This window comes from Pleurodeles waltl, chromosome 11, assembly GCF_031143425.1.
Source record: "Pleurodeles waltl isolate 20211129_DDA chromosome 11, aPleWal1.hap1.20221129, whole genome shotgun sequence".
In the NCBI taxonomy this organism is placed as follows: Eukaryota; Metazoa; Chordata; class Amphibia; order Caudata; family Salamandridae; genus Pleurodeles; species Pleurodeles waltl.
Window position 1 is genome coordinate 424,918,414 of NC_090450.1, and position 21,645 is coordinate 424,940,058.

General features: G+C 44.1%; 1 protein-coding gene across 1 annotated transcript in view; it reads right to left on the bottom strand.

The window, feature by feature from the left end:
• Window positions 1–232: 232 nt before the first annotated feature.
• The window catches only part of EFHD1 (EF-hand domain family member D1), a 305,918-nt gene continuing 284,505 nt past the window's right edge, over window positions 233–21,645 (bottom strand). Inside the window, exon 4 of the mRNA XM_069213785.1 lies at window positions 233–3,329. Within this exon, the coding sequence (XP_069069886.1) occupies window positions 3,195–3,329 (135 nt within the window). The 3' untranslated portion in view covers window positions 233–3,194. The remainder of the gene's footprint in view (window positions 3,330–21,645) is intronic.

The following is a 21,645-nucleotide window of genomic DNA, read 5'->3' on the forward strand; positions in this document are numbered from 1 at the left end:
TACTTTTTAGAAATGTTTAGCTTTCTGGGATCCAACACTGGTTTCACACCCATTTCTGTCACTAAGTGGAAGGAGGCTGAAAGCACAAATGTGTGTTCTAAAAATATCATTTTTAAAAAGGTAAAAGATCCTGCTATGTTTGTCCTCATGAACTCTGATGCTTGTGTGACCATAGTTTGTGTAGCTTGGGATCTCAACTCAAGAGAGTGAATGAGGACACAAACAGTTGGAACATGGATACAAGAATATTTTATTGGCATTTTAATAGAAAACAAAACAATAATTGACATACAATAGAAACATTAGCTAAAAATATCCTGAAATTCTATGGTTATAAAACATCTCTCATAAATATGAGGCTACAGAAGCGCAAATGTGTTCACCATTATTAAATATTATAATTTCTGCCTATTTACAAGGTTATTTTAGCGCACTTACACTTATATGGGTGCCGGGATTACAGCATCTACATTGGAAAGCACCAGCAGGGTCTGAAAGGCACGACGGCTATGCTTATTTTTATTTATGCAACTCAAAAGCTTCATTAGGCGGACAGATGAATGGAGAACAAGAATGATCAATGGACGGACACCCATCGCTCTCCAATCAACAACAGGGTGTGTGTTGCACAGGGCGGCCACCCTGGAACAGAGAGAGCATGGTAACAGGTCAAGCATGGTGTACTTTAATAAAGCAGTCAATGACAGGACAGCACATGTTGTATTACTCTTCCTGGGCTTGCAGCTGTTTTAGTGTAGGGTTCATTTAAGGGGCAAGAAAAATGATCTTAGAAGAACTGTCTCCAGGAAGTAACAAAGGATAGAACAACAACCAGACACAGGGGCATATTTATACTCTGTTTGCGCCGGAATTGCGTCGTTTTTTTTGACGCAATTCCGACGCAAAACTAACTCCATATTTATACTTTGGCGTTAGACGCGTCTAGAGCCAAAGTCGATGGAGTTTGCGTAATTTTTTAGCGTGGACACCTACTTTGCGTTAATGATATGCAAGGTAGGCGTTCCCGTCTAAAAAAATTGACTCCGAGGCATGTGCGCCGTATTTACACTCCCGGGCAAAATTCACGCCCGGGAGTGGGCGGGTCCAAAAAAATTACGTACGGCCGCTTTTGCGCCGTTTTTTAGCTCCTGGACAAGGCAGGCGTTAAGGGACCTGTGGGCTCGGAAGGAGCCCAGAGGTGCCCTCCCATGCCCCCAGGGACACCCCCTGTCACCCTTGCCCACCCCAGGAGGACACCCAAGGCTGGAGGGACCCATCCCAGGGACATTAAGGTAAGTTCCAGTAAGTATTTTTTTTTTTTTAAATTGTGGCATCGGGGGGCCTAATTTGTGCCCCCCTACATGCCACTATGCCCAATGACCATGCCCAGGGGACAGAAGTCCCCTGGGCATGGCCATTGGGCAAGGGGGCATGACTCCTGTCTTTGCTAAGACAGGAGTCATTTCTATGGGGGTTGGGAGTCGAAAAAAATGGCGCAAATCGGGTTGAGGCGAAAAATTTGCCTCAGCCTGACTTGCCCCATTTTTTGGCGCCCAAGCTCCATATCCCCCTACGCCGGCGCTGCCTGGTGTACGTCGTTTTTTTCCACGCACACCAGGCAGCGCCGGCGGCTAACGCCAGCTAACGTCATTGATTAAATACGGCGCCCGCATGGCGCTAATTTTTTTGACGCAAAACTGCGTTAGCGCAGTTTTGCGTCAAAAAGTATAAATATGGCCCACAGTCTCTACATGTGTTCAGATCTGACACATGTATAGTGAGACACAGATTATGGTAGGACAACAAGGAATTAGACAACACGAGTGATGACAGGAGCCAGGGGGAGAGGACAAACATAAAATAACCATGTTTTGCTAGATTCTTTCGCCTCTAGGTGCATTTTAGAACCTGGAGGAATTGGCATTGGTCATCAGGTACTCCTCACCTTCCACTCCTCAACTAATTACACTGACACACAAATTATGGCAAGGAACAAATTGGCAAAACACTGGGCATAGGAATGACTAAAAGAATCAAACAGAAGCCGTGGTTTACCATGAAGTAATGGGATGTTCTGAGTGTAGTCTCTTCGTACAGAAGATGAGCACCTGCTGACGATGGAATGCAATGCGTGTGGATCACAGTGGTCTCTCTCATAAATGTATAGAGATGATGAGCTGTAACTGAATTAGATGACTGATGACTTTACCAAACTAAAGGGAACTGCGTGGGCTATGAGCTGGCTGTGAGTTACCTCTACAATTCTCTCTTGTTAAATTGCAAAGGTAGTGATTGAAGATGTGGTTAGAGGAGCTCACTGTTTTTTAAGTCTATCTTGGTGTAGTTGCTAAGCGATGAGTGGGGAAGATCCACTGAGTGTAATCACTGCTGGTGGTTGCTGGCACCTCAGGTTAGATGAAATAAGATAGTTACACACCTGTCAGTACTCTTGGAAAAGTGGAACAAGCTGTGAGGATGAAATGAGCCCTGTGTGGTCTCTGCAGAAGACACCTTGGCACTTGTCTGAGGGGTAGTAAGCTGCATGGGATATCTGCAGCTCTCTCAGTGAGATGGACAGGCAGTCACTGGGAAAGACTGGTTCTTGTCTCTCCCATGAGTGGCCAAACGATAAGTAGATATGGAATGAATTGTGGTCTCTAAAAGTGAACAGGCAGCAAGTGAAGATGGAATGAACTTAGTAAGCTTTTTGCAGGTCTCATAGACAAAGGGAGGGAATCGATTGAGCTTGGTAAGTTCTCAGCATGTGTCATAGGTGAATGTGTGAGGATTTATTGATAGATACATGCCTTGTGTGCAGAACTCTTGGTTCACTGATAAGGAATGGGTTGAACGTGATTATGAAATAGGTTTGCTCAGTATCTCAATGCTATTTTCGAGATCGCCTGAGCAACTTATGTGGACAGAACAACGGCACCCCATTTGAGAGTCTCTATTGGTTGCTTTTGTTGATGTTACCATGAGTTGTGTGCAGTACCTGATTGACTCACTTGATCAAATGGATGAATAACATGTCAGGATAAAATGTGCAGTACATATTCTCTGCATCTTACTTGACAGAGTCAATGGGCAGCGAGTGGGGGTAATATATTTTCAATCTCTCCTGTGAGCAGTGCGTGCAGTTAAATGAGTCGTGTGCAGTCTCTGCATGTGTGTTGTGCACCAGAGAGCCCAATTTAATTGGTAAATGCCGACTTCAGCTCTCTAAATGCAGCTCTTCGGTTTTGCATTTCCTCTTCTTGTCTTTTTATCAGTTCTTTCTCCGCCCTCATCTCTTCTTCAAATTTACTGCCAGCTGAAAGGGCCTGAACCTGCAAGAAAAGGGAAATAGAGAGAGATAATGTGAAAAACCCAGGGCCCGTGATTTATACCATCAAAAGAACTATTGGAACCAGTCAGTCATAGTAGGCAATTGTGAGACAATGTCATCAGTTGTATGACGCAACCAAGGGGAGCTGACGATCAAGACTACAAGCCCTGAGCACCTGTTCTCAACCGGGCTTCCTCGATTTTTTTTATCTAGTGACCTCTTTCTGGATTCCTAGGAGTCATGCGTTATACCTTCCTATTGGTTTTAGTTGTTTGTAGACTTCAAGCCTTTTGGTTATTTATTGTTGATTGATCTTTGCACTTGAAGCATCTCCTGTCCTGCCGGCCCAATATGTCTGATCTGTTGAAAGTGTACTCCATAATTGTACCTTAGGGCCCCGGCATAAAATGTATTACTTCTGCATATTTAGAGCTTTCAAAGTGAGGAGCTGCAAAAAGGCTTTGTGATTACCCATCCACCTTAGCGGTCTGTCTAGTCTGTACACACTCCCAGATTAATCAGAAACTTTGGTGGGCCTCAGGTTACAAAAGGGATGCAGAGCCTTTTTCAGGATTTATGGTGACACACACACAGTCCAACTAAGACTACCTGCCTAATTCAGTATAGATCACAGAGGCATGCCTAGCCTGGTTTTGTAATATATCAATAAGTTTTATAGTAGCAGCCGGGGCCTGAGCCAAATAGCCATAAATAGCACTAGCTACGCCTGCACACTCTTAAGGGGAAACTCTGTATGTGATCGTGTTTTCTATGTAGGACATGATACTCTTTATATTTTTGTCATTAGGTTTGCCACTTTCTGAATTAACTTATTTTTACCCCACTTGATATGCACACTACTGTATTTTCCCAGCCAGATACCGACCTTTCGGTCTATCCTTCGCTCTTACGTTTCCTTTTCATTGTGCACTGGTTAAGCAAAGCTCCTGTTATTGGTCACTTGTGTGAATCTTGTAATTACTGAGATGGTCCCACAGGCACCGTGTAGTTCTAGACGGTAACAATGGGTATATGTAGCTCGGCCAGATAAACGTGGAAGTAGCTCAAACCAGCAGGCGATCCTTGGTACACGGCAGTACCTTAGCGTATGCTAATCACCTGTGCTGCTTCTAAAGTTGATTCATTCTTTTGGGACAGTCTTTCTGAACTAAGCACATTCCACCACCTGGCTGCTATTTAGGCTGACAACTAATGCACCTGGTAATGACAATTTAACAGCGTGCTTACTGTCCATTGACCGATGGATGTGCAACATTTACTTGGATGAAGTAAAGAACTGTATAATAACCATTGTTAAATTCTCTAGTTAGGCAAATCTTGAACTTGATGGAGAAGTGTGGCACAATGGTTAGAGAGGCAGACCCTGATGCAGAGATCTGGCCTGGGACCAGGGTTCAATTCCTGCCTCAGCGGTTCTTGGGCTCAATTTCCCTGGACAGGATATTTCTCACCTCGGTGCCTAAACTAACTCATGGGTCTCACTCTGCAACTCTGGGCAATAGCTTGCTTAATCTCCACAACGGCCCCAACAGCGCTGGGATGCCTGGCTTCACCTTGGGGGTTGCCCAGGACTGGGCATCTTACAGGGAAAGCCAGGAGGGGTTCCACAGCTGTATGCGTTCAGCGCCTCGATACCTCCGGGAGTGCGCTTTACAAGTACGAATTTACATTTACATCAATAAAACTCGATTCTTCCACATAAATGCACTGATAAAAATCTTAACCTTAAGCTTCCTGCACTGGACACATGGGCTCGTATTTATACTGTTTTAGCGCTGCATTTGCGCCGCTTTAGGACGCAAAAGCGGCGCAAAGTTACAAAATACAATTGTATTTTGTAAATTTGCGCCGCTTTTGCGTCAAAAAGTGGCGCAAAGGCAGCGCTAAAAAAGTATAAATATGGGCCATGCTGTCTCAGCCCTTATTCTTTCTAGTGTGGACTTTTCCAACAGCACCCACCTGGGTTTGCCTAATTTCCTCCACTTCACTTGTAATGGTTCCCGAGTGCCTCTAACTGAAAGGTTCATGCAATTCGAACTCTGAACTGGCTGTCAGTCCTGAAATGAGTTATCTCTTATAGCCTTAGAACCCGCCGTAGCGAGCTCTACCGGCTATTAAAGGCCCACTCCCCGCGTCAAATGCCCGAGCCGAAGTTGAGAGGGACTTTAATAGCCGGTAGAGCCCGCTACGGCGGGTTCTAAGGCTATTAGAACATTCTGGTTTAACAAGGAGGACTGGGAGATTGGCCTGGTCCAGTGTACTTTCTCCCTACACGTAATCCTATAATAAATATGTACACTGTTCCACAAAGAAGAAAAAAGAAAAAGGAGTGGGCCAGGAAGGAAGACTGGAAAGCTGATATTGTGATGGTTGTAGGAGTGCCCTCAAGCATCACTATAGGATGCTAGGCATCATCATTGGGCTGACTCCTCGCCAGACTGGCACTGCAATATCTGACGGGCCACCACACAAGGGTAGTGGCTCTTCAACCAGGAAGTGATTCTACAGAACAGCTCAACTCCGCAAAATATATTGACAGAGGGAAAAAAAGGAGAGAGAAAAAATAAAATTAGCTATGAACACCTGATAACTCAATTTTATGTATGTAATACGGGTCAGGCCAAGGTTAAAAACTGGTAGGAGTAATCAGGGAATAATGTCTCCTATACTCCTAAGAGAAGGGAAGGAGGGAAGAGTCTCCACTCCTACCTCTAGGTCGACATGTTTCGCGCCTAATCGGTCAGAGATAGATCCACCGGCGCTTCATCAGGACCATTTCGTTGTAACTTCTCCTTCATATAACAAAATAAACCAAAAGATAGGTAAAGACCATAAATGCTAGGAGGTCACTTACAGTCTATGGACCATTCGTCACTGTCAGTCTAATAGAAAGTCGCCCATCCCATGTGAGGATAGGGCATCATAGGGACGCGTAAACCTTGTAAACACCGTGAGTTCATTGACCCTTGTGTACGGATGCCGTTTGTCTACCCCAGTCCGCGTCCCTGTATGACCTCCTACAACCATCACAATATCAGCTTTCCAGTCTTCCTTCCTCGCCCACTCCTTTTTCTTTTTTCTTATTAGAACATTCTGCCACTCAGGGCAGAATGTTCTATTAAAAAGAAAAATGTTCACGGAGCCCGAGGGGATTAAAATCCCCTCGGCTCCATGAGGCTTTGTTCACAGCTGTTGCTGTGAACAAAGCGAACATTGGAATGTTGGCGCTGCGGGCTTTTACCGGCCAGTAAAAGCCTGCAGCACTCCATTGTTTTCAATGGAGCCCCCAGCATTCCAATGTTCTAAAAAGCGTTTAATTCCAATGCTCCAGAAGGCTGGAGGAGGATGTTGTCCACTCAATGCTAGGGCTCAAGCCTTGATGGATTTCCAATAAACTTAATGATGACCCAACAACTCTACAGGCTGAGGCAATCGCTTAGGACTCATGTTACTGACCTAAACATGAAACTGCTTCCAGCATTTCACGGTGTTAATGTTAAATGTACACAGTTCTGACATATCACTACAGTGCTAGTCCAACTTGCTGGCAATGGCATGCTTAATAAAGTATGCATTGCATATAATGCCATAAAACATGATACACAACATAAACCATGAGAGTTCTAATTGTTCTTCAGAAAATGACATCACAGCTTCAGAAACAGCAAACAGAGGTTAACATGTTACCAATGAAGGAGCATTTATTGTGGCGCCATTAAAAATGAAAATGGGTGAAAAGTGGCATTTACAAAGCAGATGTTAGATTGAACTCTAAATAAGTCGGCACACATTCGATGCAGGTGGGATTTAACAGATGAGGAAGAAGAAAGGAAAAAGGAATATTAGTCACACTGGTCTCATTCATTCTAGATAAAGTAGCTGAGTTATGTTATGGTAATACCCAGAAGTATATAAGGGGATAAAGAAGATGTCCTACAATCCTGAAGACAGGAAAAATAATTTAGGTAGACTTTACTGTCAAAAGTATCTATCCCATTCTGAATTCTTGGGTAAGGTATGAAGCTCTGTAAGAACTGTCCATCAAAATAGAGAAACACTATGATTACTACACTTGTAAACTTCAAATGCACTTAAGTACCTTATTCGGGTTCATAAAAGGTGTTGCTAGGCAATGATTTTAAAGATGTCACACACAAAAGGAAATGTGATTTGAGCAAGGCATGTGGTGCTGTGAAGCATATACAAATCTCAAATAAGTGTCATTCAGGAATGATATCATCATGTATGAGGTGAGAGTGGTATTATTCAAACAATGATTCAAATATATTATATAGTTGCAGTTTGTCATGTAGAGGGGTGTTGTGTAGAATGTAAGTTTAATATGTTTATTTATGTCTGCGCTGGTGTGTCGGAGAGTTCTAGGCTTTGACAGATTATGGTAGTCGAGGTATGGAGCGAGTGTGAGAACACTGGTTCAACAACGTGTTTTGTTATATTAAAATATTTGGGGACATTTCTCGTGGTGAAACTTGTTTTATTACGGATCAACACAACATAATTTGGCGACAAGATGTTTGTCAGCACTGTTCAATGAACCTGCGTTTCTGTCTGCTGGCTATAGATACGTTCTCACTGCCAATCAGATTTCTTTGAAACTTCTTGTATGTTAAGGCTTAATTGCTTTACGATTTTCCAGTATGCAGGATTAAGGACACTTTACAAACTTTCAGGATAGGAAAAAGGATTGAATTCCAGTGGCGGCCGGCAGCTTTAGGAGGGAGGGGGGCGGGGGGGATACACACACACACACACACTCATTCTTTCACACACAGACACGCATGAACATCCATTAACAACACTCATACCATTCAAACATGCACGCACGTACCAAACATTCATTTTAAAAGATCGCACACACTCATTCTTTCACACACACACGCACACACATCCATCAACAACACTCATAACATTCAAACATGCACGCACGCACCAAGCATTCATTTTAAAACAACACACACACACACACACACTTACCTTCAGCCTCGGAGGTCCCAGGAGGGTTGGGACTGCTGCCTTCCCTCATTGGCTGACCTAGGGAAGGCAGCAGTCCCAGCCTCGTCACAGAGTGGGATGGGGTCAGTGAGACTGCTGACCCCACCCCACTCTGTGACGAAGTGTCACTGATTGACACCCTGGGCACTTCAGGGCTTAAACCTGAAGCGCCCAGGGAAAGTGTCAATTGGTGACGCTTTCCTCGTCACCCAGGGGAGGGCCTCGAGGCACCTTTGCTGAGCCGAGGAGGTCACACCCATAGGAGCTGTGACCTCCTCAGCCCAGCAAAGTTCAGCTCAGGCAGCCAGGAGTGTGCGCAAATCGCGCATGTCTGCTCCTGGCTGCCTGAGCTGAACATGGAGATTGTCTGTCGGGCTGACCTTTGTTCAGCCTGACAGACACTCTTCATGAGGGGCAAAAGGTGGGGGAGTGTGGCCACTCCGCCCTAAAGGACGGGCCGCCACTGTTGAATTCATTTTCAAATTCGACTGTTTGTGTCTCGTGCTGCTTGCGCAAGTCATTCATCTTGCTGAGGAGTCTTCGATCGACATTTGCGTACAAAATTCAGCTCTATCAGCTGTGGAAATTGACGTTTGATGATGTTGTCAGCTATCTTGGTTTTGGGCATAAAATAAGCCCTGTCAGCTATGGAAACTCACGTCTGACGACGCTGTCAGCCATCTTTGCTTTGGGAAATTCTTTACAGATTGAATGAGATAGCGACAGGCATGCTTTTAGTTTCCTGCAACTACCCATTTCACGGGGAGAAATACTTCGGGAGCAAGATACATGCAGCGATAGGCATGCTACTAACTGCCTATTGCATTACATTTCATACTAGCGTGCTATTAGTTGAAGTCTGTTGATTAGTTATGAAGTATGTTACTCATTCATGGGCACATAACATGATTGTTATGTAACTTTAAGTGCACCTTGATAAACAAGCTGGGTCTGTATTTTTACTAACATCTTCATTATCTAATACTATAATTCATTTATATACTTACAAGTTATTTAAAGGCTAATTTCTTCTTGTCAGAAAAAAAAAATGCAAAATGATAATGTTCCACTACCTTTTCTTCCTGAGCCAGGTGTACCTAGACTAAAGGGGCTTCATTGGTTTAGATCTTTTTAAAGTTATTTGGTGGCCACTGGTGGGGTAACATTTCTAGTGGCAAGGAAAAAGGCAATTTTGTACAACTGTCTTGGGGCAGAAGGTCGAAGAATTTTTGATAATCAACCACAATTATACCCTCCATCATCTATTCAGTGGAATGTGTTTACGAAAGCAGTGAAAAGACTTGAAAACCATTTTAAGTCTGATTTAAGTGTTATAGTAGAAAGAAATACAGTTTTCACAAGGAAACAATTTGAGTATGAAACCGTTGATCATTTTTTAGCAGAATTAAGACTTTTACCTCCACTTGCAAGTTTGAAGGTCCTTTGGATCAAAATTTAAGGGATCAGTTGGTCGTAAACTGTTTTGATGTCAGAGTTCAAGATAAGAATTAGTGTCGCAGAAACCCCAATTTAGGTGAAACATTAGGGGTAGCAAGAGGAACTGAACGTTCTGTGATGGCCTCTAAGGAGCTATGCAAAACTAAAATTGCTCAAACCGAGAATGTAGCGGTGGTTGCGTATAAAAACAAGAATCCAAAGAATTAAGGGCCATATTTATACTTTTCGACGCACAACTGCGCCAACGCAGTTGTGCGTCAAAAAATCTAACGCCGGCTAACACCATTCTGAAGCGCCATGCGGGCGCCGTATTTACTCAATGACGTTAGCCGGCGTTAGCCGGCGTTAGCCGGCGGAGCTGTCTGGTGTGCGTCAAAAAAAATGACGTACACCAGGCAGCGCCGACGTAGGGGAATATGGAGCTTGGGTGCCAAAAAATGGGGCAAGTCAGGCTGAGGCAAAATTTTCGCCTCAACCCGATTTGCGCAATTTTTTTTGACTCCCAACCCCCATTAAAATGACTCCTGTCTTAGCAAAGACAGGAATCATGCCCCCTTGCCCAATGGCCATGCCCAGGGGACTTCTGTTCCCTGGGCATGGTCATTGGGCATAGTGGCATGTAGGGGGGCACAAATCAGGCCCCCCTATGCCACAAAAAAAAAAATACTTACCTGAACTTACCTTATGTTCCCTGGGATGGGTCCCTCCATCCTTAGGCGTCCTCCTGGGGTGGGTGGGCAAGGGTGACAGGGGGGTCCCTGGGGGCATGGGAGGGCACCTCTGGGCTCCTTCCGAGCCCACAGGTCCCTTAACGCCTGCCCTGACCAGGCACTAAAAAACGACGCAAAAGCGGCAGGACGTCATTTTTTTGGACCCGCCCACTCCCGGGCGTCATTTTTGCCCGGGAGTGTAAATACGGCGCACATGCCTCGGAGTCACTTTTTTAGACGGGAACGCCTACCTTGCATATCATTAACGCAAAGTAGGTGTCCACGCTAAAAAGTGACGCAAACTCCAAGGACTTTGGCGCTAGACGCGTCTAACGCCAGAGTATAAATATGGAGTTAGTTTTGCGTCGAATTTGCGTAAAAAAAAACGACGCAAATTCGGCGCAAACGGAGTATAAATATGGCCCTAATTGTTTGAACAAAAGAGGGTTAATAGTAATACAACTTTTTATAGGTGTGGTTCCAAATCACATTTGGCGAATGCTAAAAATTGCCCTGCTTTAGGTAAGGTATGTGCAAAATGTAAAAAAGGTGGACATTTCGCTCAGATATGTAAGAACACTCAAAAAGTCATGGTTGTTGATTCACAACGTTTACCGGGCCAGACCCACTTCGATTTGATAAATAATGCTGATGAATTGGCTTTTGGAAAAAAGTGTGCGCTATCAATTAACATGCTGTCATCATCTAATACTTCACAAAGTAGTAAGTCTCATGGCACTAAGGATCGAATATGTGAGGTGCTAATTGGAGCAAATGTTATGAAGGTCACCGTTGATTCAGGTTCATCTAGCACTATAATTAAGGAGGATGATTACCATTATAAATGGAAGGAAATCACACTGTATCCACCGGACATTAAAACAGTTGCATTTGGGGGTCAAGAAATAAATATGATTGGTTATTTTGTAGAGAAAATTCTATATCAACACAAATGGATAAAGACCAAAATGTATGTAGCCAAGAAAGGATATATTATGTTAGGATGGAGAGACAAGGGTCAATTTGGAATGGTACTCAGACCTGGTACTGATGAACCTATTAAGTTTGTGGAGAAAATGAAAATGAAAGTGGAATTGTTACATGAGGTACTTAAGAAACAGGAGGTCATTTTTAAAGATAAATTAGGGATGGTGAAAGGTTTTGAACACAGAATTCCTCTCAAACCTGATCCTGTTCCTCTTGTTTACAAAGTGCGGAATGTCCCGTTAAGCATCAGAGGACAGTTAAAGGAGCATCTTAAAGGACTCTGTGATGAAGGTGTAATAGAACCTATAGATTCATCTCAATGGATTTCACCTATAGTGGTTGCTTTTAAGGAAAATGGTGATCTTAGACTATGCATTGACTTAACAACACTCAATAAAAACATAGAAGTCGATTGCTTTCTTTTACCTAGAATTCAAGACTTGCTGGCACAATTGGGAGGTATGAAAGTTTTTACTACCATTGATTTGAAAGCAGCATATCACCAAGTTGAACTTAACAAGGAGTACTGCTCTCTTACTGCATTTGTTACACCCTTTGGAGCATTCCATTTCTTATTTATGCTGTTTGGATTGGCTTCGGTAGCCTCTGTCTTTCAGAAACTTATGTATCATCTGTTTGGAGAAGTGGAGGATGTAATGGCCTATCAAGATGGTATATTGATTGGTTCAGATTCTGTGCAAAAGCACATATAAAACCTAGATATCCTGAAAGACCATGGTATCACAATAAAGAAAGAAAATTGTAAATTCATGATGGATACTGTGGAATATCTAGGACATAAAATATCGGCTTCTGGTATTTCACCAAAAGAAGATCTCATTATGGGGATAGAAAAATGTCCATTACCTACAGACAAAAACAAACTAAGATTGCCCATAGGTCTTTGTGAGTATTACTCACAATTTATACAGAATTTTGCACTACAGACTAAACTATTACGAAAAATGCTAAGAAAAGGGGAAACATTTTTATGGGAAAGTGTGCAGGAAGGAGCTTTTAAGACAATTAAGTCACTTATTGTCAGTTCTCCTGCTTTGCCCTTCAATGTCAGCACCCGTCTCCCCCCACTCTCCCATTTCCATGTCAGCACCCCCCTCACTCTTCCCGCATACATGCACATACCCCGCATACACTCATTCACCAACACATACACGCATTGACCAACACGCATACAAACATTCATTCACTCACATGCATACATACACTTGTTTACTCGCACCAACAGACACGCATTCACACAAACATTCCAGCATACACTCACTTCAATCATACACGCATTCAAACACCCATAAACACATGCATTGAAACACCCATGCACACACGCATTCAAACACTCAGGCACACATGTATTCATACACGCATACACACGCATGCGCACTTACATTCACACACCCAGACAACATCCACTCACACACAACACCCCCCTCCCCGTTGGACGATTGACTTACCTTGTCTGGCGAGGAGATCGTCCACCAGGGAACAGGAACAGGCGCTTCCATCGCCGGCAGCGCCCTGCCATCAGGACACCGCCACACCATATTACTGCTCGTAATACTGCGGGCAGAGTCCTTTTAGCGTGGTGGTGACGGCGGTGGAAGCACCACTGCGCCGCCGACTGCCAATACGACTGCTGGAGGATTTTCACCCAAATTGTGGCAGAAATTCTTCAGTACTCGTAATATGGAGGTTAGAAGACCGCCAGCACTGGCAGTCTTCTGGCGCCTGCAGCTTCCCGAAGTCATAATGAGTGCGTTAGTAAATCCAGTCCCAGATTAACAAGATTGTTATCAAAATTATATGACTTCAATATTGAGATGAAACATGTGGCTTGAAAATAAAACTGTAGGGCAGATTTTCTTTGTAGGTGTCACATGTCCAGGGGTGTAGAAGAAAGTGTGTGTCTGCAAGAAGAAGTATTAGTTGGAGTGATTGATTGTGTGAGTGTATTGGAGGGCATTATTTCACAACAGTGCTGGAGAGAGTCTGAGAGTAAAGACAAATGTCAGAAAATTTTGGCAAGGTACATCTCGAATGGGTGGCCCAGGGAAGGGTCACTGGCTGAGGATTTACAACCTTATTTCTAGGTCAAGGAAGAGTTAAGCGAAGAAGGAGGTTTGATAATGAGGGGAGAGAATTGAATTCCCTCCTGTGGATTTAAAGGGAAGCTTATAAAATTAGCTCACAGCTGCCATATAGGCATTACAGGCATGAGAAAGCGTATCAGGTAGTATTATTGGTGGCCGAAGATGGACAAAGAAATAGAGGTGATGGTGAACAGTTCTATGGAGTGTAATCAAGCTGATAAGAGAATGTGTGCTCGCAATGTACCACTGTGTCCAGGGCAGTTTCCAGAGAGACCTAAGGAAAAAGTGAGAATGGACTTTATAAGACCCATCAGTGATTTATGTGAAGTTAAACGCTATGGCTTGGTGGCTGTGGATTATCATTCCAAATCGATATCATATAAATTTTTAAGAGAAACTAATGCTGAAAGTGTGGTCACATTTCTTAAAGAGTTGTTTCGAAGTGAAGGGATACAAGCGTTTTTGGTCGCAGATAACGGTGTACAATTTGTGTTTCATGTTGTAAGAGAATGTTTGGAAAGAAAGAAATGTTAAACACCTTACTACTGCTTGTACAGTTCACAAGGTAATGGTTTGGTAGAAAGAGTAAATAGGATGCTTAAGGAGGTAATACAAATAGCCAATACCTCTGGGGGGTTAGTTCAGGATGAGGTAGCGGAAAGAGTATGGTGTTATCATAACACACCCCATTCTACCACAGGGGCATGTCCATTTGTCCTGTCAAGGGGAAGATATTCATCTAATGAGCTGTCTCTGACATGGGTATTTTACGAAACTAAAATGTGGGAAACTAGCCTGGTGTGTAGTGGGTACCTGAGGTACTTATACATTATACCAGCTCCAGGTATCCCTTATTAGTGAAATGTAGGCAGTGTCTAGGAGCTAGGCTCTCTAGAGGTAGCTGTGGATGAGCAGCCAAGACTTATCTAGGAGACATGCAAAGATCATGCAATACCACTGTAGTCACACAGCACTTACACACATGTGTTACAAAAAAAGGTACTTTATTATTGTAACACAACACCAAAATTACTATAGAGGCAATATTCCATTAGGAGGTAAGTAATACACAAGTTATATACACTAGGTGACAGAACACTGCAGTCGGGTTTGCGTGTCCGGATTCCACCAACAAGCCTTGGCACAGGCAAAACACGCGGTTGGTGGAAAGTGGCGCTGCCAGGGACCAGCAAGGCCCACAAGGACTCAGCCCAGAAGGGGGAGCCGGAGGTGACCCTCAGTGTCGCAGAGAGCCCACCGGAGCACACACAGGACTCCCACGGGACGGGGACACAGAAGGTACAAAAGGAGCCCACACAGCACTACGAAAAGGAGTCCTAGCCACAGGAGAGTCACTCAGGGAGCTGTACGTCACAGGAAGGAGTGCTTGGACTGGAGCTGCATGAACATGGTGCACGGGGTACTGTCCTGGGTGGGAAGACAAGGGCTTATCTCTACACAAGTTGGACGGCTGGTAGACAGGACCGTCTGGACCACTTCCGACCACCACCTGTATTGCAGGATCCACGCAGCTCAGCAGGAGAGGGGATCCAGGACCATTTGTCGTTGCTGTTGGTGCCTGCAGATGCAGGGGAGTGACTCCTTCACTCCAAGGGAGATTCCTCCTTCTTTCCTGTGCAGACTGAAGACGGGCTGTCCTCAGAGGATGCAGGACCGGGGAAATGTTGCAAAAGCTGGAGGGAGCCAGAGAAACAATGTTGCAGGTGAAGTCTTCGTCTTTGTTGCAGATTATCGGGTCCTGGAGAGTCCAGATTAAGTTTCTTTGGACAGAAGTTGAAGTAAGGGATGCAGAGGAATCCTGCTGGAATTTTGCAGGCCGAATCTGAGGAACCCCCCAATAGAGAGACCCTAAATAGCCCTGAAAGGGGGATTGGTCACCTAGATAGGTGACCACCTATTAGGAGGGGGCTCTGACATCACCTGCCTGGTCCGGCCACTCAGATGCTACCAGAGTTCCTTGCAACCTTGGATTCAAGATGGCAGAACCCAGGGACCCTCTGGAGGAGCTCTGGGCACCACCCCTGTGGTGGTAATGGGCAGGGCAGTGGTCATTTATCTTTCCACTGTCCAGTTTCACAGCAGAGCAGGGACTGGAGGTCCCTGAACTGGTGTAGACTGGTTTATGCACAGAGGGCACCAAATGTGCCCTTCAAAGCATACCAGTGGCTAGGGAAGGCTAGCCCTCCCAAGCCATGTAACACCAATTTAAAAAGGGAGAGGGTGTAACACCCCTCTCCTCAAGGAAATCCTTTGTTCGGCCTTCCTGGGCTTCAGCTGCTCAAGCAACAGGAGGGCAGAAACCTGTCTGTGAGGTGACAGTAGTTGGAACTGCCTGGAAAACCTCAGAAGGCTGTGGAAGCAATGTTGTGGGTCCTCTAATGAGCCCCCGGACTGCATGGAATCATACAACCAATATTTGTAAAAGTATTGGGGTATGATTTCAACTTGTTTGATACCAAATATGCCTAGTTTCGGAATTATCATTATGTAGCTGGACATAGGTAGTGACCAATGTCCAGTACATGCATACAATGGCGTCCCGGCACACACAAAGTTCAGGAAAATGGGTCTGGAATTTGTGGGGGCACCTCTGCTAGTGCAGGGATGCCCTCACACACAGGTACATGCACCCTGTCCTCTGGGCTGAGAGGACCTATCATAGGGGTGACTTATAGTGACCTGGTGTAGTGACCTATAGTGAAAACGGGTGTATGCACCCAGTTCATGCAGTCTGCAATGGCAGGCCTGTAGAACCATTTGCATGGGCTCAATTTGGGTGGCAGAATAACTGCTGCAGCCCATGGTGAATCCCTGGAACCCCCGTGTGCTGGGTACCTAAGTACCATATACTAGGGACTTATATGGATGCACCAGTATGCCAGTTGTGGGATGTAATACAGAGTTTTGGGAGAAAGAGCATAATCACTGGGGTCCTAGTTAGCAGGGCAGGATCCCAGTGAACGCAGTCAAACACATTGACATTAGGCAGAAAAGGGGGTAATCATGCCAAGAAAGACAGTACTTTCGTACATAATGTGAATGATAGAATCCCTGATATAAGTCAAGACAAGAGTTGATAATGCACGAGTGATAAGCAAGATGAGGTATGATTCGCTTAAAAATGTGAGTGATGTGCAGTTAAGAATAGGAGACAGAATTAAAGTTAGAGTACCTCAAAGGAAAGGATAGAAAGAGTCCAGATTTGACCCTGAAACTAAGGTGGTATGCACATCCCAACATGCAGTTAAAGTAGAAAATAGTAAGTGGTGGGATAAGAGAGATGTTGTTAAAATTCCAGACAGCATTACACTTTCCCGGAAACGTCAGAGAGGGACAAACAGGCGAGTAAATATTGGTGAAAGTGATGGATTTGTGGATAACATGAATAGAAATCGGGGGGATGTTAGTTGGAGCCTAAATGAGTTCCAGAATGATAATCATGAAGGGAGTGTGAGAAGTGTGGGTCAAGGAGATGGTGATGTGGATGAACTGATGAGGGGAAACGTGGTGGTAGGTTGAAGACACTCAAGTTGTAAATAGTAGTAGCACTGAGTATGTACAAGCAGATGTTAGAAATGAATTGGATGATTCTGCAGGAGTTGTACCTAATTTTGCTGCCAGTGATTTAAAGGGGAGGCTTAGAAAGAATATTAGACCTAAGTACTTGGATGCTTATAAAATGTTTTAAATAGGAAATGTTACTGATGATATCGTTTTTTTTATTTTCTGTATTGTGAAGGGGGAAGATGTGCTATGTAATAGCTGTGCAGAATGTAAGTTTAGAATGTTTATGTCTGCGCTGGTGTGTCGGGGAGTTCTAGGCTTTGACAGTTGATGCTGGTCGAGGTCTGGAGTGGCTGTGAGGACATTGGTGCTAACGTGCTCTATTATATTAAAATATCTGTGGACATTTGTTCGTGATGAAACTTGTTTTATTACGGATCACTCACAACAAGGGATCTCTCAACTCTGGCAGTCCAGATAACACAGTCAATCAGGAGAGAACTATGACCCTCCTCTTGGAAACTGGAGGGCTGATTAGGAGTGTGTAGGTCTGAAAAAGGTACATCGTTTCATACATTTCATCCACCGAAATAAACTATCCAAAAAAGAAACAAAATTACATGTGGAGGAGATACATTTACTATAGTAGTAAGACTGTATTATGCAGTACCTGAAAATATGTCTTTCCATTTTATAATTAGTTAAGTAGTGCATATTAAGCTTTGAAGTAGATAGTTATCACTGGAATGACATTCTATCAGCTTGTTCTGGGTGCTGATTCGTTTGCTGTTAAGTGCTTCTCACACAAGTTGGTTGAGCAGTGAATAAATCAGCTCTTATTTGATCCCATTGTATGGAACCGGCTTCCTAACAATTTGACAAGGTAATTTACACCACAAAGCTGCGCAGCACCAGCCTTGGACCATCATCTCTGGAAGAAAAAAAATGCCTGTATTGAGAAGGCAAGATTAGCATGTGTAAGGAAAAACACTGAGCAAATGACAACAAAAGGCTTGAACAAGTGACATAAAAGCTAAATAACCAAATGCAATTGATTTGAAGGGTCCACAAGAATAGCCTACATAAGTTGCCGGCTACTATTAACTGGCAAAGGAACAGGTGATAAATGGTTAGTATTTGTACGTGATGATGAGCAGCTCAATCAGTATAGGTGCTATTGAAGAGGGTTACTACTAGTGCTTTTAGACATTGTCGCGAGAGAGAGAACTTACCTGTGAATCTGGACCAAAGATATGGACATGGTGGGACGATAAGAAAGATACAACTGTTGCCTAGCTGTATGTATGTATGTATGTATGTATGTATGTATGTATGTATGTATGTAGGGGTATTTATAAAGCGCTTTCCGGCTCCGGAGAGCATCGAAGCGCTGAAAATGGAAGTGAGAACACAGAGCAGCGAGTGGAAGAAGACCAGAAACCTTCATCAGCTAACGTGGGAAGAGCCCGGTTTTAATCAATTTCCTGAAACTCAAATAACTGGATTCCTTTCTAATATAAAGAGGGAGAGTATTCCAGCATTTGGCCTGCTGCAACAGTAAAGGCCTTGTCCCCCCATCTAGCTTTGTGGGTCAGAGGAACCTGGATTTTAAAGGCCTCGAGAGACCTAAGATGACTCCTGGGTCTGTACCACAAAGACCCGAAACCAGGTAATGAGGGCCAATACCGTGCACCGCTTTGTGGGTGATACAAAGAGTTTTAAAAGTGATGCGTTGGGCCACCGGGACCCAGTGCAAATGTTTAATGCTGTTTGTGGCTGAAACAGAACAGGGTAACTTAAAAATAGATCTAGCTGCTAGATTCTGAATTAGCTGAAGTTTTTTCAAGGAAACACTGTCCAGGTTGCAGAGCAGGGCATTGCAATAATCCATCTTGGATGTGACTAGAGCTAGAGTAACTATAATTCTCCATTCCTGTTGCAGGTAGGGAAAACCTTTCCGCAACATTTTTAGCGTCCAATAACACCTGGAGACAGTGGAGTTTACCTGGTTTTTAAAGGGGAGGCGGTCATCGAAAATGACCCCCAAATTTCTACTAGCAGTGGTGGGGACAGGGAGAGCCCCACAATCTGCTGGACACCACAGAGGGCTGCACCGTTCAATGCCCGAGCCGAAACACAGAATTTCGGTCTTGGCACCGCTAAGTTTCGACCGATTGGTCCTCATCCAATTACTAATAGCTTGCATACAATTATTGCAGCGATCGGCTGCATCCTCCCAATTCTTGTTCACTGGGACGATTAACTGAGTATCGTCAGCGTAGAATGTGGGGAGAAAACCCAGTGGCCGAATCAAATTGGCAAGGGGGGCAATGTAAACATTGAACAGGGTCGGGCTTAATGAAGAGCCCTGTGGAACCCCGCAGGGTAAGAGATAGGCTGTAGATTTAAAATCACCTCCGCTTACCGAGGTCCATCTTTCAGTTAAAAAGGACTTCAGTAGCGTAAGTGCTTGATCTCTGATGCCTGCCTGAGAGAGACGGGCTAATAAAATCTGGGGAGAAATAGTGTCAAACGCCGCTGACAAATCCAGAAGAATTAGGATGGCCCCTTGTCCTTTATCCATCATTCTCCGGATGGAGTCTGATGATGAAATAAGGGCGGACTCCGTACTGTGGGCTGATCTAAAACCTTGTTGAGAAGGATCCAGAGTTCCTTCCTTCGTGAGAAACTTAGGGCCATATGTACGAAAGCTTTTTCCCATAGACACAGAATGGATAAAATACTTTGGTACATCTGGCCCTTAGTGAGTTCCTTATTAATATACTTTTCAAAGATTTTAGACAAGAACGGGAGAAGTGCAATGGGACGTAGGTTACTCAGATCTGAATTATCGCCATTAGGCTTTTTCTTCAGGGGGATGACAACAATCTCTTTCCAGGGAGCAGGATAGATCCCTAGAGAGAGGACCTCCTGAAAAATAGGAGCTATAGCATGTGAAAAGAGTGCAGGAGCCAACTGAAAGATAGAGGCAGGGCAGAGGTCCAAAGGGGAACCCGATTTGGTTTCAGCAATCAGCTTTTGAACACAATCCTGGGAAGGAGGTAAAAAATTGGCAAGGATCGTATGAGTATCGTTAGAGTCCAGGTTGGTCGGCATAGACGGGCTCACCAAATCCTCATGAATAATAAAACTAGAGTGAATTTGTAAAATTGTATTTTTAAAACGATCAGCAACCTTGTCACAAAAATCTTGAGAATTGATCAGTTCAGGTGACGAAGTAGAGGATGTGAGAGTTTTGATAACTTTAAAAAGCTCTCTAGGAGCATTAGAAGCCTTTTTGATTATAAGAGTGTAAAAATCTGATTTAGCTCTGAAACTCGCCAATTTGTAATTTTTAAGAGCAACTTTCAAATTGTCTTTCTCCACAGAAGGGGAATTAAATTTCCAGCGGCGCTCTTGACGATGATACACCTTCTGAAGATGTTTAAGATCTTGTGTAAACCAAGGTTGATTAAATTTCTTAGATTCGACAGACCTTAGTTTTTTGGGAGGGGCCAGTTGCTTCATAGCAGTTTCAATGCCCTGATTGAAGCTTTCTAATTTAGACAGGGACAGCTTACTTGCCCTGTTCCATCCCTCTTCTAAAGCCGGAAACAAATCTTCTGGCGTAACGCGATTCCATAATCTAATAAATTTACTATGGGCTGTGAGTGCCTGGGGGGGGGATGCTCGCTATTATTGTAAACATCAGAAGATTGTGATCCGTCCAACTCAGTGGAGTGTTAGTTAAGGCCAACTGATCTTCTGAGCGGGCAAAAACCCCATCTAATAAATGACCGGCTATGTGGGTAGCAGAAGAAACCCTAAGGGTCCAATCAAAGCTTGACATAAGGTCTAAAAATCCCCATACTGCCGGTTTATTAGTTTCCTCAAAATGCATGTTAAAATCCCCTACAATAATGGCCTTAGAGGACATAACTAAAGGCTCAATCAAATCAGGCCAGATTTGAAAGAAACTGGAAACAGGGCCGGGGGACGATAGAGTAAAATACCTTCTGTAGCGATAAGGAAACTGTAAGCTTTCCTGCACAGTTGAGTTAAGTGACAAGGCACACCTTGTGACATTCAGGGTGCAGAGGCGTATCTTAGGCAATATTGTTAGGAGGTGTGAATCTCAGATTTCCCAACAAGATACATAGGCCCATATTTATACTTTTTGACGCAAAACTGCGCCGGCGCGTTTTGCGTCAAAAATATTACTGACGGCTAACGCCATTTTGGTGCGCTGTGCGGGCGTCATATTTATACTTTGACGCACGGCGGCGCAAACAACAGGTGGGAGTCATTATTTTTGACGCACACCGCGGCGTCAAGTCGTAAAGGAAAACGACGTTAACGTGGCGGAAATGACTGTGGGTCGATTTACGACACCGCAAACCGGATATGCTCCGTTGTTTTTGACACAATAGCGTCAAAAACCCCAGCGAACACAGCCATTTCACCAGAGGAGAGCCAAAATGGATCCCAATGCCACTAC